The 16,829-nt window shown below is 34.6% G+C and overlaps 1 protein-coding gene across 1 annotated transcript in view; it reads left to right on the forward strand.

Moving 5' to 3' along the window:
• SMCHD1 (structural maintenance of chromosomes flexible hinge domain containing 1) overlaps nucleotides 1-16,829 on the forward strand; it is a 73,316-nt gene that overhangs the window by 36,966 nt on the left and 19,521 nt on the right. The window contains exons 22-33 of the mRNA XM_064655889.1: nucleotides 379-451; nucleotides 2,106-2,245; nucleotides 3,242-3,376; nucleotides 4,198-4,425; nucleotides 5,087-5,235; nucleotides 5,950-6,038; nucleotides 6,550-6,668; nucleotides 7,325-7,492; nucleotides 8,749-8,874; nucleotides 12,196-12,275; nucleotides 13,758-13,915; nucleotides 16,345-16,460. Of these exons, the coding sequence (XP_064511959.1) occupies nucleotides 379-451; nucleotides 2,106-2,245; nucleotides 3,242-3,376; nucleotides 4,198-4,425; nucleotides 5,087-5,235; nucleotides 5,950-6,038; nucleotides 6,550-6,668; nucleotides 7,325-7,492; nucleotides 8,749-8,874; nucleotides 12,196-12,275; nucleotides 13,758-13,915; nucleotides 16,345-16,460 (1,581 nt within the window). The remainder of the gene's footprint in view (nucleotides 1-378; nucleotides 452-2,105; nucleotides 2,246-3,241; nucleotides 3,377-4,197; nucleotides 4,426-5,086; nucleotides 5,236-5,949; nucleotides 6,039-6,549; nucleotides 6,669-7,324; nucleotides 7,493-8,748; nucleotides 8,875-12,195; nucleotides 12,276-13,757; nucleotides 13,916-16,344; nucleotides 16,461-16,829) is intronic.

The raw sequence follows: 16,829 nt of genomic DNA on the forward strand, positions 1-16,829 counted from the left end.
TTGTGCCTTGCTAAGGAATAACAAACACAAAAGTTGCTGACCCTTTCTTTAAAACTGCTTTTTTTTTAACTGATATATTTTTTCCCATTAAAACAACCTTTAAGCAGGAAACCACAAGTTATGATAGCTGCTTTTAATGGTTTCAGAACCATGTAGTATAACATGCAAATCCTGGATTGGATGTCTCTGAGTATAACATGGAAATGATAGATTTCAGTACAGGGGAAAAAAATGTTGATTTTTTTTCCCCCCTTTTTTAGCAGTGCAAGAAAATTTGTAGAGATAAATTTTACATATATGTGAACTGACATGATTATGTGAGACAGTTTATTGTACGGGGTTTTTTAAGGTTAATATTTAAAATATTCTTTTCATCAGAACTTTAATCTGAAGATTACTCTTCCTGGGTTGAAAGAAGACACACAAATCATTAAAATAAGATTGCAGCCTGGTAAGTATTCTTAAAATACTTAATGAATTCCTGTTGAACTTTATTCTGACACTATTAATGAAATACTTCTCCCAAGAAGGTTAAACATTTAGTGAAGTATAAAAAAAGGATTCTATCTCATCCAAATGATGACTAGAAACTAAATAAACCGAAGGGCATGTCATTCTTGGCAGGAGTAACATCATACAGCCCAATTCTGTCTATTGTTCTAGCAGCTGGAATTTTTCTGCTTGCTCGAGACTGATTTTTCATTTCTTTTTTTAATCATTTTAAATCTTTTTCTAACCTAGCAACATTGAATGAATTAATTTCTTATCTTCTCATTTTTCTTTAGCATTAAGATCTTTAATTTGTACTAGTCTGCATTGACCTGTTCTCCCAGTAGAAAAAATGTTGTGAATGAGTAAGTGCTCATTCAGTTTCCTATCCCAGCAAAGGGGATGCTTTGGCAATTGGATTGTGTCTGAAATTTTAATGTTACATGTTGAATTAATCATAATGCAAGAGAGGAACATGGAAGTCTGTAAGGACACTGCCCTTACCAGAATTTTATGTTTTGTGGATGTCTTGATGCTGAGGATTCCCTTATATGAGACCTGTTATCCCTTGTTACTTGGGTTTTTCTGAATTTGGGGTGCAAGGTGTAGTCTGAAGGCTGATTTTTGGCCTTCCAGATTATCAAACTTGAGGCTTCTGCGTCTCATTTTGCATAGAAATTGTGTACTTCAAGCTTTGTTAGGCCAACAATGAGCAGTTTATTCCATTATTCTTTATCTTTTGAGGAGGTAAGGCTTCATATAGAAAACAGAGTGGAATGACTGAACTTGAGACGGGCTGTGTTGTATACTTGTGTATTGCTGTTATTTACCTTGGACTGAAGGCAGCTTTGTCCTTCATGAGAATCTTTTGCTTTTGGCAGTGTAGAGATGCTTCTTTCTTCTCACTGGACTTATCCTTGGCTTTTAAAGCTGTTTTTTGAGGAAGCAGTGAATAAAAGCTATTTCAGTCTCTTGTTCTTCAACTATTGAGTTTGAAATGGAAGTTTTAATGCATCATGCATAAAGGATGTTTCTGAAAATTTGCCTTCTTTGCTCCTTCAGGACTTGCCTTTTAATAGTAATCTATTACTTCCTTCTCTTTGTTAAAACTTATAAAAAATAATTATATGTTCAAGGGGATAGACTTAATTGAATAGCTTCACTTTACTGTCCAAGTAATGACAACAAAATTTTCTTTTGCATTTCTTTGCATGCAGATTTTAGCTGTGATAGCTTTGACAATTAATCAGATATTTCAACATGAATATTTCGGGTTTTAACATGTCAGAAGAAAGTTCCAAGGTTCTTTTTGATCAATGTGAATCCATTAGTATGTAAACAGACCCATATCCTGTGTTTACACCTAGTATATGCTGAATTTCATCTTGTCTAGCTATTCCATACTGAATTCAAAATGTGTTACGTACTGAAGGACAAAAAGAGTCTAGAACTTTTAAATATAAACCAACACACCTGAGTTGTTTTAGATGGTTTGTTACCACATATACCTTGGTAGCTTGGCTTTAAAAACTCCTTGAGATAGCAAAAACTGAAACTCAGTGTCTCACTAGTTAGCTAAAATATAAGTGCTGTTATGCAATTCTGCATTTTTACAGGCCCTCCTCGTGAATTGAAAGTAAAACCAGATTCAGAAATTCTGAAGATTGAAAATGGTACAGCTTTTCCCTTTCAGGTTGAAGTACTGGATGAATCAGGAAATATAACAGCACAGCCAGAATTGATTGTTCATTGTAAGGTAAACTGCATTTCATTATGTGCCATAAGAATTTTGAAACTTTCTTTTTAAAGAGTTGGGAGAAGAGTCTATTTTGGAATCTAGATAGAGTTTAATATCTTTAATAATGCTTTTGAAGTTTCTACAGTTCAGTAGCCAAACTGTGACTCTCTTACCTCATCTGTTATAAATCATTCAATAAGTTTTAGAATCAGTGGAACCAGGCCATAGAAATGGAAGAGAAAATTATGTGAGGATATACACAGTGTTAAAATTTATTCAGAAAAATAACTTCATACAGCTTACTTCTGATATTTTTCTTAAGTTGAAAAAGCAAGTCTAGTGCCAAAAAGAATATTGGATAAGACTATTATCATAAGCACGAATCTAAGCTCAGAAGAGAATGCATGTCTTGCTTTACTTTAAGAAGTAAAAAAACTTGCTCTTTTGGCAACTTGCCCTTTTTTTTTGACTTAAGAAAGTAACTTTTCCAATTCTAGTGAAATTCAGCAAGAACAAAGAAAAGTGTTTTTCTCACTGCAAAATAGTCTGCATTCCACTTACACTTTATATGCATACATTGTCTTCCTGCAGACTGGGTCTGCATTAGTATGATATGTTGAACTCAATGTTTAAATTCATTTAATGCGTGATGTTTAGTAAATTAATGAAAATTATGTTTACTTAAGAGTTTAATTGAATTTATTGCATAATGACAGAAGAGACTAATGCTTATGTGTTAGTACAAAGCAGTTGGATAGATAGTATATTTTGTTTCTATAACTTCCTCCTTTCTCCCACACATCTCTTATCACCTGCAGAAAACTACAGGTGTTGGTCTTGCAGGCTTCTGGAAAACTGAAATATATCAAATTTTTCTGTGTATATATATACATATATATATTTATATATATATACATATATATATATATATGGACTCGTACAAATAATAATTTCTGGAGTAATCATTTTTCTTCTGTCAAAGAAACTTGAAATTTATTATTACATTTTTAATAGTTTTTAGGTGCTTCAGACCTTCCTGTGTATTCTGTGGACTGCAGTAATGGAGGAACAAACATTTTAACCGGTCCAGTTATACATGTACAGAATATCAAGAAAGACCAGATACTGAAAGCAAGAATTGAAATACTTGTAAGTATTGCTTGGAAAGTTTGCATGAACAAAAAATTGAAAGCAGTTTATTGTACTGTGTTACATCTTTTATGAATCAACCCCTAAAAGTTACTGGTTTAGTTACCATAAGCCTGATAATCAGGTGGCTGCACTTTTTAATCTCTAGGAAATCATAAAAAGACAAAGAATTTTTAAACTTTTTTAACTTTTTTTTTCTTCACCTCTTATTCTTTATTTCTTAAATCCCTGAGGTGTTTTCAGAAATATGCATATTTTCTGCCCCTTATTACTACCTGGATTATTTTGACAAATTACACTGTCATTGCATAAACATTTCGTGTCAGAAAAGGTATGGCAATCAATAGTTTTTTGTAACATTTCAGTTTTAAAGCTCTTGAAATATGGTTTTGTTAAAAAAATGCTACTGAACATACCAGTTCTCTGGTAGTCAGGAGACTCACACTGCTGCAGAAAATAACACCTGTGTGTGTTTTACCCTGGAAAAATGTGTAAACAAATACTGATATTGCAAGATGACCTATATGAAAGGCTACTTATGATTATTCTTAAGAAGTATTTTGTAAATTGTGTAACATAGTATTTCTAGAATAGAAAAATATTCTAAATAGCTAGCATCAATTCTAATATCTGTAAAAAGTTGTAAGTATACTGGCACATCCTTTTGATTTACTTTTGACAAGTCAAGCTGATTTCATGTCTGGACACGTGATCACATCTGGTAAACCAGAGTAGTAACATAAGCTATTATGGACTTATGTCTATGCATATCTACATTTAGTATTTTAATTATATGTCTTTTCTTTCCCTCCCACGTATAGAATTGTAAAGATGTGCCACCAGTGGAAAAGATTATTAAACTTCTTCCTAGCAGTCATGTTGCAAGACTGCAAGTCTTAAGTATGAACGGACAAAAAGCTCTTCAAATTAAACATCAGGATGAAATTAGTTGCGTTGCTGGCCGTATCATGAACAAGCTTATATTTCAGATGTATGATGAGGCAGAAAGGGAGATACCCATAACTGCAGCTGCTGCAGAAAAAATCAAGGCAAGTACTTTGAACTAAACAGCAGCATGGTATGTTGTAGAGATACTAAGGTTATTCCCTTAAAATGCATAGACATCAGACTGTGAAATAATATTCCTCAAGACTGTGTTATTAAACATGGGAACTTAACTCTCTGCTTTTTTTTTTAAATATTCTTATTTTATTTAATTAAATGTTAAATAATGCTTCAGGGTAGTACTATGAAAAGCAGGTTAGTATTTCCAGTGCTTCTCCTAAACATATAAAATAATTAGGACATAGTTACGATTCTTCAGATCTGAGGCTTTCCCAACATTTAGGAACTTTTGAAAAGGCATGTTCCTTATGGACGTTTGTTTACCTGTCTTATCTCCCTGTCTGTGTACATATTTGGAGTCTAATACAAACATAGAGATTTGCTTTTTTAGGTGAGGTTTTTCAGAATTGGATCTTTCCTAACTCAAGGTTAGTGAGGGCAACTTAATGTACGTTTGGATTTGTGTGCATTTTTTTCTGAGGAATTGACTGTATTTGGGAAGATAGTGTTGGTTACTGCTGGGAAATGTACAGGCTTTCCATTGAAGGTTTCTATTGCCTTTATGTTAGAATGGTTAAAAGATGTATTATGTAGTTAATTATTAATAATTTGGCTTTTGATTAATTTATGACATTTTAATTTTAGGTTAACTGGACACCTAAAATTGACAGAGAACTGTTGATGCAGGGATTATTACCTGATGTAAAAGTACCGACCTCAGTAAAAGATGTACGTTACTGTCTAATTACTTATCTTGATGAACACGTGTCTTTGGAGAGCGCATTCACAGTCAGGTTTGTTCATTTGAAATACTTTTTATTAATTATGTTGTTGGCATAGCATTGTAGATCTGTACTTTGAGGTAAAACAGAAGTCTTTCTACGAAGGTCAAATAATGAAATGAGCTGGCAAATTAACAGGAGAATGTAAGTTTGGGGGAGGGACTAAGAGTCTGTGCAAATTGTTTACATGTGAGACCATTACCTATGTGAAACACTCCATCATGATCTGTTTGTATCCAGTAATCACTTGTGTAAGTATACATACACCAGAGAAGATTATCTTTGAAAATTTGCAGTAAATAATAGCTCTTAAAATCACTAGTTTTAGAGTTAGGTCACTTGTTACTGAAGAGAAATATCAATATGAAGTTAGTTCTGGATCTGGTTTCTCAGTCAAAAAACATAGGCTGTAAATTGAACTCTAAAATTGTGTGTTTATCACTCTTAGTGAGTCTAGGCAGTTAGCTCTCCTTGTATCTTTATGAAGTTTATTAAGATGAATCTGATTCTAAATTAGTGTATTTTGTGTGATGTTAATAGGTTAAAATAAACTAATTAGGTCACAGCATACTGATACTGGGGTAAATTTGCAGCAATTAGTCATTTCACAGATCTGCAGTAGGAAAATAAATTACATGACCAAGCATTAAGATATTTATCATGCCTACTATTATGTTATGTTTACCTTGATGGGAAAAGTAAGTCAATGTTCATATGCTGCTTCAGACCAGTTCCTGATGATCCCAAACACATTAAATGTAAACTAAAAGGTTCAAACACACTGCGGATGGGTGAAGAACTACAAAGTGAAATTGGTGAGTATTTGCATATTCTTCCATTTTTTTTAAGATACATTTCTTTTTCTTTGCAGCTTATTAAGCCTGTTTTGTATACAGATGTCAGCAAAAGTAAATTATCTGTAACTATTTTAATATAAAAAGCAGGTTTATATTCTTATTCGTGAAAAGATGATCAGACTTCTCTAGTGGCCCTTATACAATTCTGGAGTTACTCTCTGATGAAATCTGGCTCTTAGTTTGTACATTGGGATAGATTGCCCAGAGAGTTTGTGGAGTCCCTGTACTTGGAGATACTCAGAAGCTGCTTGGCTGCGGCTGGCTCTAGGTTGCCTTACTTGAGCAGAGGCTTTGGACCAGGTGACATGCAGAGGTCCCATCCTACCTCAGCCACTCTGCAATTCAGTCATGTAAATTTTCTCTATTGTGTCTATGTTGTGTACGTTTATATTCCATATGTTGTATAATGTTTCATTAAAGCAGCTGCTGAGGTAATCATCTTAATAATCATCATCATCTTTTTTAACAGATGTAATGATTACAGATCAGTTTGGAAATCAGGTTCAGACAGTGACATCTGCATGTGTAAATTCCCTAGGAGTTTCTGGGCCTGGACTTGATAAATCAAATTTGAAAGTAACTTGGCAGGTATTTATAAGAGTGTCATATAGTTTATTTCTTCGTGCCATTTGTGTGGTAATTGTCTGAATTCTGTCACACAGAATTGAACCAAAATTACACACTAGTTGGTAAGATATGCAACAAGAGGCTTAAAGCTTTAAAATTGTATGATCCAGTTCTAAGGAATACAGCAGCATCTGTTAAAAACCTTATCACTGCTGCAGCTATCCAGTATGGGGACCAGTTTGCTTTGTGCTTGAGTCAGGTTTGCTTTGTTTCTAGTCCATTGTTCAATGTGTTCTTCTGTCTTGTTTTTAGTCTTTTCTTCTGTGTTTATTTGTGTTGGTACAGTTGATTTTAGATCTTTTGAAAAACTTTGTAGAATGGTCTAATGTCTATACCTTTTAAAGTATACTGGATATAATCAAGTTGTGCATAACTTATACACTGGAAAACAAGTTTCTGAGAAATGCTCAATTTCATTGATCACTTCTTACTCAAGAAGTTCATTTAAATTTAACAGAATGCATAGAGTTTGCATTTTAATTTTTAATCCACTGTTTTCACAGTAAAAACAGCAAATAGGGTCTAGACAGTATTAATATTAAATACTATATTGAAAAAAATTAACTATACTTCCCTTTACTTGTTCTTTATAAAATCTTCTCTTTATTTTTTAATAGGACAGTACTCAAACAATGAAAGTAAAAGGTATTCGGTACAAACCCTGTTTACTTGGAAGCAAAGAATTGTGCTTTGCTTGGCGTGAATTTTCCGACTTTATCAGGGTGAATTTAGTAGCAGGATTGCCTGCTAGATTGCAGTTTGTGGATTGGCCAGAATTAGAAAAGGTAAGTTCAATAGTTTTGTTTTGGAAAAAAAGCAACATGATCTCTAGTCAGGTCTTTTATTTCCAGAGCTTTTGGGACCACGGATTGTGATTTCTTAGTATTTATACTTGTAAAATTGTCAGAATATGACTGCTCTAGAGGCATTTTTTTATTCTCTACAGGACAACATAACACAAGCAATGTTAAGTAAGTATTTTGAAATCTAATTATGTAGTTGTGTTTTAAATGGGACTATAGATATGAAGCATTTTTCATGCAATAGCTAACTACATTAGGTTTTTAAAAGTCAACTTATTTTGAAGTAATCTAAGTCATGTGTGTATGTTTACAACACTGTATTCCTTCAGTATGTCTTAAACTGTTTATTCTGCCCCATGTGCATTTCTACAGATGGCATATTTTTTCCTTTCTTTGGTGCAGTAATTTTTTACTGTGGGCTGGATCCTGACACTCATCTTTCCTTACTGTTTTCCAAAGACACAGTCCTTAATGATAGTGACAGCTGGCAGCTCATCTCTCCTTTATCTGTTACTGGGGTTTTTTGATGTTTAGGATGTAGGAAGGCAGTTTCAAATGTACCTAAGTTTACAAGTGTTTACAATAAGAAAGTGGAGAATGGAGTACAGGACTTGAATGAGAAGGCAGAAGATTTTTGGTACTATACATTTATTTGTCTTGTTTTTCAATTGTTTTTCAAATTTTAAATTGTTTTTCAATGTTTACTTTGACTAATCGAATGATAATGCTGAAGTTGCAGCAGAAACCAGAATAGGAGAGTGAAAGAGGGAAAAAGAAAACTGGATCTCTATAATAGAGGGCAGGAATCAAGGTTGATGTGTTGGGAAAATGGAGAAGGAAGTTACTGAAGGAAATAAAACAAAAGGTTCAGCAAGTAGCATAACTATTTTTGCTCTATAGATAGCTGTTAAAGTATATCAGAAAAAAAATGTTTTAAGCCATTAGCTCTTCCTACAACAAGGACACTGATAGTCCTCTTCAGAAACATGTCCTTCCTTTTAGTCACATCAACTTGAGTAACCTGTGCAATCCAAGTAGTGCATTTTATTAGGACAAGAGAATGTAAATAAGGAAACTCTAGAAATACCCTCCTGGATACAATTCTGTCATGGTCTAGCTATTATGGGAGACAAATGGTGTTGAAATGATGGATACCATTGCTTTGGGAATTTCTGACCTTCCATTAACATCTGAGATACCTAGGACAGAATAGTAAAATGTATTTGTTTCTCTTCCAGCCTATTGCAGTGATTAATGGTAGAGAATTGGACAGGCCCCTTATTGTTCAGTTGTGTGATCAGTGGGGAAATCCATCTCCTGAACCTAATGTCAAAATCAACCTTACAAAGAGTAACAGCTTAAAGGTAAGCGTAGGCCTTATTATGTGAACTTTGTTTAACACGAGGTTTTTTGTCATGTCTACATTATCTTAATTTTCAGGACATTTTTGGAAAAGTTAATCAATTATTGTAAGAACACAAAAGCATATTTAATCTAGTATAATAGTAGTGTCAACAAATAATGTAAAGAGTTCCCAGGACAGATTGTTCAGTTTCCTTGCATTATAGCAATCACAAATAAAACAAAAATCCTATAGGACAGTGTCAAAGTGTTAGAATAGGTTCCAGGTGTTCTACAGAACCTTTTTCCAAATTTTGTATGCACATCACACCACCCCATTCCCCACAGTATCTAAGGTAGTTGACTGAATGACAGTAATGATGATGATATGGTCCCAACTAGGAACCAAATAATTTTTATCTGGTGGTTCTTTGACTTTGGTTCTTGGATGTATGACTTAAGGTCTGTAAGTCCTACTTAATTATCCCTGTGAAATGCATTGGCAGAATAAATTAAATTAAAACAATGAGGATGCAAATCTAACCCAAATTTAAGTGGTTGCTGCCCTTTCCCTGAGTGAGATGTGTCAGCTGGTCTCCACATTGGTCTGTTAAAAGAAAGGAGTTTGACAGAATACTCCATTAATTAAAATTTTTGTTCTTGTTATTGAAAAAAAAAGTCAAGCAGTCAAACATTCCTAACTATTAGGGCAGAGGTTGTTACATTGAATGTATATGTTATCAGTACAGGATATATTCATCCACCTCTGGGCATAACATTTTTCACGCAGGACTGGTCTTGTTCCCTTTTTGTTCCTGCTTGCCATGTATCTGTGTCCCTCAGTTCTCTCAGAATACATAACAGCTGGGAACTGTCTTTTGCTCACTTCTCAAGAATTGTGCCACAACCTCACCTTTTTCCCAATTTAACTATGCTATTACTACTTTTTTTTCTTGGATTTTTTTAAGGAGATTTCATGATATCTTGAATATTTTTCTTCTGGCTCTTTTGCATCTCTTACCATAGAAGCCTGCCTCATACTTCAGGATATTTTTGTTTGCCCCAACTATTGTCTTTATGATGGCAGCTGCAGCTCATAACGTTTCTCGTTATGTTGTTCTTGAGAGAACCTACAACCTTGACAGTAACACCATGTGGTTGTGCTGCCTCATCAAAGAGTTGTTGTGGTGGCAGGCTGTGTCTTTTCAGATTTTATGCCTTGCCCCAGGGAGGACCAGCATCATGTTTTAGAGAGTCCACATGTTCTTTATCTAAGGTGGATGTGTCCAGGAGAAGGTGTTCTGAAAGCCAAGGCAGATCATTGTTGTAATATGTTTATTACAGCATGCTCTCCTAGAGCTTAAAACCAGTCTAATTTCTAAAGATTAAGTTTCATACATAAGCAGAGCAACCAACTGTATATTTGTTGAATAAACATCAGATCAGTATTCATTAGTATCTTGAAGAACCTCCTCAGAGAACTTGGCATTTCCAATAGGTTGTATGCACAGTCTCAGAAAAGAACTGAGAAGCTTTTGGGAACTGAAATTCTTGAATAAGCTGTCTTTCTGTATTTCACATCCAGGTCTCTAAGTCTCCAAAGTCTAATATGCAGTTGCAGCATGCATTTCCTTTACTCCATCTTCTATCTTACAGGTCCAAAACTAAATGAGTATAGCTGAACATAAAAACTCTGAACTCTTGGTGGAAGTGCACAAAGTACTGTTTCCTGTAAAACTTAAAACTTTTCGGTCTGTGACAGTAGTTTCAAATACAGACCTATTTTAAGTTGATTATACTCTTCAAAAGAATTTACGAAATGTTTGGCTTTTTTCTTAGTCTGTGTTTATAGCACTGCCTTCCATTTGAACCATTAAGCACACATTTTTTGCCATTGCTTTTCTCTAGTGACTTGCTAGGGATAAACTCATGCTCCGATAGCTGATCCATGATGAATCAACTTTCACTTTTCCCGCCCCCCTCCCCCCCCCCCCCCCGCAATGGTTTCATTCTTTTTCTTGCTAACATGAGGTTCAGGAAGGAAAATAATTTTGGAAGAAGATTGCGCACTTCAAGTGGTCCAAAATCATTATTTTTGTCTAAGTGGAGACTAGACAATCTCCTGAAATTTGTAAAGTAGTAGTAAAGGGAAAGCAATTTAATGCCAAGCACTGTTCAGATAATGACAAACATTTACACCACATTGTTGCATTGTATCATCAGTCAAAGGGTTGATTGCCCTCCCTAGTGAGGACTTCATTACAGAGTAACCCAGAATGTATCCATGGCTTTGCTGTCCACCAAATTCTAAAGATACTGTCTGAGGTTCTTTTGATACATTGACAAGCTATTTCTTGGGTAAGGCTAAAGCAGCATGCACACAAGTTTGCAGAAGAAATAGCTTCTGCTTACTTAAGGAGTGTATTAGTATTCTTTAAGATTCCCACCTGTCTCTATGAGAGGATAGGCATTTGCCATCTGCAATAGTTTCAAAAAGTTGTGGCTGAAGAGGAAAATGAAGTGATAGCTTCTCTGCCATTTAAGTAAGGCAGGTATGACTTAAAGCTACTGCTAATCATAAGACTTCAAGGACTTAGGATTGGAGGTAATTAATGTGCTAGATTAACAGAAGATGTATAAGCCATTTGTGGTGTTAGCGCAAAACAACACTGACAAGAAGTCATCATGATTAGCATTTGATTAAATGCCATTTTTTACAGTATAGAGATCTTGCTTATCATGATGTTTGATAAATAAGGTACTGTACTTCATCACTTAACACTTTCTTCTAGGTTGTCTAGCAGTCTCACATTTTTGGCAGCAAGATGATATTGTGGAAGGAGAAGAGAGAGACAGTTGTCCTAGTTGTTTTTATTGCAGTTGTATAATTCTTTAACTTTTGCTACCCAGAAATCTCTGTGCAGACTAGAGAAACACTGTAAAAGGGAATAAATAGTTTTTTGAAGGCTTTTGGATCTGAAAATATACTCAGATTAATGTCTGCTGTGGATGACATGATAGTATCAGTAGCAATTAAAAAAATAACATTAATAAAATATTTGAACATATCAATGAAGAAAAATATCCTTGTTTCAGATAAAGTGATTGTTTACAAAAGATGGCAGAGATTTTTGAAACTTCTTTATTAATCTTCATAACAGTATTAGTATTCATAATAAAGTAGTATTCATAACAGTGTCTTTCCCTAATTTAGAGTGCAAAAATACAAAGAGACTACAGCTCAAATTGACAGACAGTGTGCAGGCAAATGAGATACATGTTTTCTTTTAAGACTTGATGCTGCTTCTATATCACTAAAAGAATAAAATTTTTTTATTTGACAGATTGTTCCTTCAAACCAGCAACATAAAACAGATGACACTGGTAGGGCTAACCTCGGAGTTTTTAGTATTCATGGACCTAGGTAAGTAGTGAAAACTAGATTGAAAAAAATTGAATTCTGAAATATTACTTGCTAGATGTATTTAAGCTGTGCATTTCATAAAGTACCTACCAAGTATTAATCTAGTGCTGAGATCAAACATTAATTGCTTGTATGCTGGTGGATGGCCAAATTTTGAGTTTTAAGAAATTAAGTGCTTAACTAAATAAAATTCCTTAGCTGCTTCTTTTGGTCTACTGAGAAGCTACTAATCTAATTTTCTGAATCCTGTTTTTTCTGGTGATGGTAAAACACAGCTTATAATTGTCAACCTGCAACCAAGTGCAAGTGGTGTCATAAACCACTCAAAAGATTTGAAATGTACAGTCTTTAAGTGTCCCGTTCCAGACACTATGCTTTCAAAGTAGGAACACATCTGAGTGTTGAAATTCCACTCCCTCTGTGTGCTAGGCATTGTTTTAAAGGATTAGGTGGAGTGTCCAAAAGAATTTAAAAAATATATATTTATCTTTTCTTATTTGCACTCGAACTAAGGAAGTCTTATTTCCAGGCAGATGTGTGTCCTGTGGCTCCTGCTTCATGTGCTTCTTCACGCTCACTTCTTCATGTCTGACTCCCCTTACACTCATATGTCCCATCTGGCTTTTCAAATTCATCATTTTTGTATCTTCTTCTATTCACAGTTCTGCTATCCACTCCCTGTACCCTTGAGCTTTTCTTGCAAGACTGGGTTGGCTTTAGATTATTTCTTTGCATTCATATCTGCAGGATTTGGCCCATAGTACTATTTCGCGTTTGGAAGAAAATAACTTTGAATGCTGTTGATGATGCTCAGTGTATTTATAATGCCTGTGTCATGGTAGAAAGATGATGAACATTAGTTATCAATATAGTACTGTAGGTTAGAGACAGGTGTCTAACCATCATACTATTTATAGAATAATCAAAACTGGCTGGGGAGTACAGCCTCTATGCGATTAAATACCGTATTCCCAGTTATGTGTGAAAACTTGAAAATTAAGTTTTTAATACTGTAAAGAAAATTAGTTATTTGATAGCGCTGAAATCCTTATATACTTGCACTGCACTTTGCTACATGTGAATGGTAGTTGGATTCGTTCTTTGGAAACTGTCAAAGCAGAACGCTCCTCAGGCAGTATTTGTATTAGTTGTGCTTGCTTTCTGCTTTACTGCCTTCCGCTACTTGAAGCTGTGGTTGCTAGTGTCTTACAGACGGGCAATGAAACACGATCAGACTAAGGAAATATAATGTAAAATTAAGTTCAGTAAGCTAATATCTTAAGAATAGCTTAAACTCACAGTTTTACTTGTCTAATGTTGCATTAACACTTCTGGGTTTGTCTTCTCTTTGCTACAACTTTGCCACAACTAGATATTGTTTGTCGTGCTTTCATATACATGATTCAGACTTTTGAAGCCTGTTGAAAATTGGCTTTTCAGAAGAGATTTTATATCGGTTGTTATGATTTCTGTGTATTGCAGGGGAGAGCACATTTTACAGCTTAGAGCCTTATACAACAAGACAGCATTAGATTGTCCTGTAATCACAGTAAATGTCCTGCCTGATCCCGAGAAACCCGTTTGCTTGAATGTTAAATATGACAGAAGTCCTGCTTTTCCAGCAGGAGGTACCTTTCCTGGTAAGTATAAAGAGCCTTTAGTGGATCACTCAAGAGCTTTGTAAACCTGTGAAAAACTGTTTTAGTGATTCTGGTGGTGTATTTTCTTGCTTTTTTGGTCTCTTTTGTCTCAGTTCTTTGTTACAGCTGTATTTGAGATGCATCTGTGACACTCGGAGAGAAAGAAATATGTAGGTCATCTTTGGAAAGCATTTCAAAGGACTTCTTATTTATTTGTTCCAAATTGTTGGTTTTATCCATCTGTAAGTGGTAAAACTACAGAACCTCTTCTATATCTTTGGTGAAATACCATATTTCAGTTTTTGATCTTCCCAAAGTTGATCTGAGCTAGTTCATGCATGTTTCCCCTCATCCCTTTTTCTATGGAATAGTGACAGAGGAAATGAAGTGAAATTGTAGGCCAACGATGAGTCAAGAGGAACCAGAAAGTGATCAGAAGTATGCCAGGGACAGTACAAAATGCTCTTTTCTCCTGATTTATTCTCTAACAAAACAGTGATCTTTTCCTTCCAGCTAAGACCACTAACTCATTAAAGACAAAAAACCATCTCATGTTTTATATCCCAGTAGTATTTACAATGAGGAAAACAAATAAAGAAGAGTAAGTTAGAACCTTGAGGAAATATCTTTTGCTAAAAGCGAAACAGAACTTGAAACTTTTGCTTTTTTCTGTATGGAAACTTTGGCATGAATAAGAGACCTATCCTAACTAATTCCGTTAGTTCAGGAAACAACTCTTCTTTACAATAACCATGGACGATACAGTATCTTGCAAAGATACTCTTCAGGAAGCTGAAGTCCTGTTTACATAAATTAAGTAGAAAGCAAGAAGATTCTGTCAGTTTAAGTGTAATGCTGTATTAAGGAAGGCAGAAAAAGACTTCAGTAATAATTGAGTGAAATTTTAAAAAAAAGTAAACTTGAGACCTGGGAAGCCTACTGTATTTTGTCAGTAGTATCTGTGAAGGAGAGTAAAGTAGTTTCCAAACTACTTTTTTTTCCCATTCGAATCCTGCCTTGGATTTTAAAAGAATAAAATTAAAATTCACATTTGAATCTTCAGGAGATGACTTTGAGATCTATTTGATGCAATGCTAAGAAATTTCCTATACCGAATGATATTCACTTAATTATAGATAAAGTTATTAACTCTAATATGCTAATCCTACTTAATTTGGCCTTTATTTGAAAGGAATAAAGTAAGGTGGCAAATCTGATGCAGTTTTCAGAAAGTTTCAGGAGAGGTCAAGGAAACTTTTGGTCAGGTGGTGTGTTTTCAGTACTGGGCAGTTGTTGGAAGGAATATAACAAATATAACTAAGTGACTTGATGGCTAAGAAATGGGAGCAAGTTGGGAACTATGACTTTCGTACAGGAAAGTGGTGCCTTAAAAAGGTATTTGAAGAAGCTGACAAATGTATGAATGCGAGTGATCCTTCTGATATAGAGTACTTGGTTTCTTAGACAGCTTTTGGCAAGTTTCTTAACCAAAGGCTCTATAAGATGTTACAGGACACTGTCCTTCCTATAATTCAGTCATTCCCTTTAGATGGACTTAAAAATTGTTTCTCTTAGGAGTGTTTTCAGTTCAGTGAGATTTCAGCCTAAGCATCTGATTTTTTCCCACCTATTCCTTTGTAAATGTTTCTGGATTCTCAGATGATAAAGGTCACCCAAAGGTGACAAAAAAAAATTGAAAATCTGCTTCATACAAATCCATTTGTTGTATTCCCAAGCCTTTATGAAATACCCACAACATCTGTTCAAAATTTAGAATAAAAAGGATGTGTTTGTGGTACTAGGAGCTGAGAAGCAGAATACCCCCACAAATACAAAGTCTGGGGTGTTGGGGCTTGTTTCTTTACCATCTTAACTTGATCAACCAACATTTTTATTGCAAGAGGTTTTTGTTCTTTAGAATACTCCATATAGTGTTATGAACTTGATTAAATTCACAGGGTATTTTAGTTTTGCCTAGAGGAAGCATAATGTAGAATCATAGAATGACAGAGTGGTTTGGGTTGGAAGGGATGTGTAAAGATCATCTAGCTCCAACCTCCCTGCCAAACAGACCTTTTTCAAATGTAGTGTGTGGTATAAATCAGCCAGGTTTTGAGAGTAAACAGCTTCATCAGGAGATAACTTATATAGTATATATGACATTACATTTTTTAATAAAATTAGGTAATTAATTCCTTATTAACAGCCTCATATCAATTAAATACTACATAAATAAAATACTTTAACATCCTAATTATTTGACTTACTGGTGAGCTCAGGTACACCTGAGGGTGGGCACTGTAGTCTTGGAGAGAGTCATGCCTGCATTTTTATCTTAGGTGTGAAACAGACACAGAAATTAGTGAAGTTTAGGCTTCTTAATTCTGAATAAAAATAATCTTCAAAGAATGTTGTCTCTCATCCCACAGATTTTATGGTTAGTGTTCTTTCTGAAGATGACACCATTATTAAAAATATTAATCCAGCACGGATTTGTATGAAAATGTGGGAAGCACAGAGCAGCCGGATTAGGTCACCAATTGATGTAAGTCATCAAAATGCATTTTCAAAACCAATGTCAAAATGCCAGCATAGACCAAACATATTTGTAGTAGAAACTTTCCTTCATTTGACTTAGATCTGTATCCTGTTCTAGATTTTAAGTAACAAGTATTACAGATCAACCATATTTGTTTGTCAGGATCTGTCCTGTTACTAGTTGGCAGACTGCTCAAGTATCAATACTACAGTAATAACTGTTGTATTGATAACATAAAAATGTTACTGCTCTGCAGTAGCTAACTCATAGCAGGGAGAGGATTAAAAATTGTCACCCTGAATTTTGCAAAGATTCCAATAATTAAGGATATGAAACTAGTGCCTAAATTATAGGTGGTCTCATTAAATTACTGTG

The sequence above is a fragment of the Pseudopipra pipra genome, chromosome 1, assembly GCF_036250125.1.
Source record: "Pseudopipra pipra isolate bDixPip1 chromosome 1, bDixPip1.hap1, whole genome shotgun sequence".
In the NCBI taxonomy this organism is placed as follows: Eukaryota; Metazoa; Chordata; class Aves; order Passeriformes; family Pipridae; genus Pseudopipra; species Pseudopipra pipra.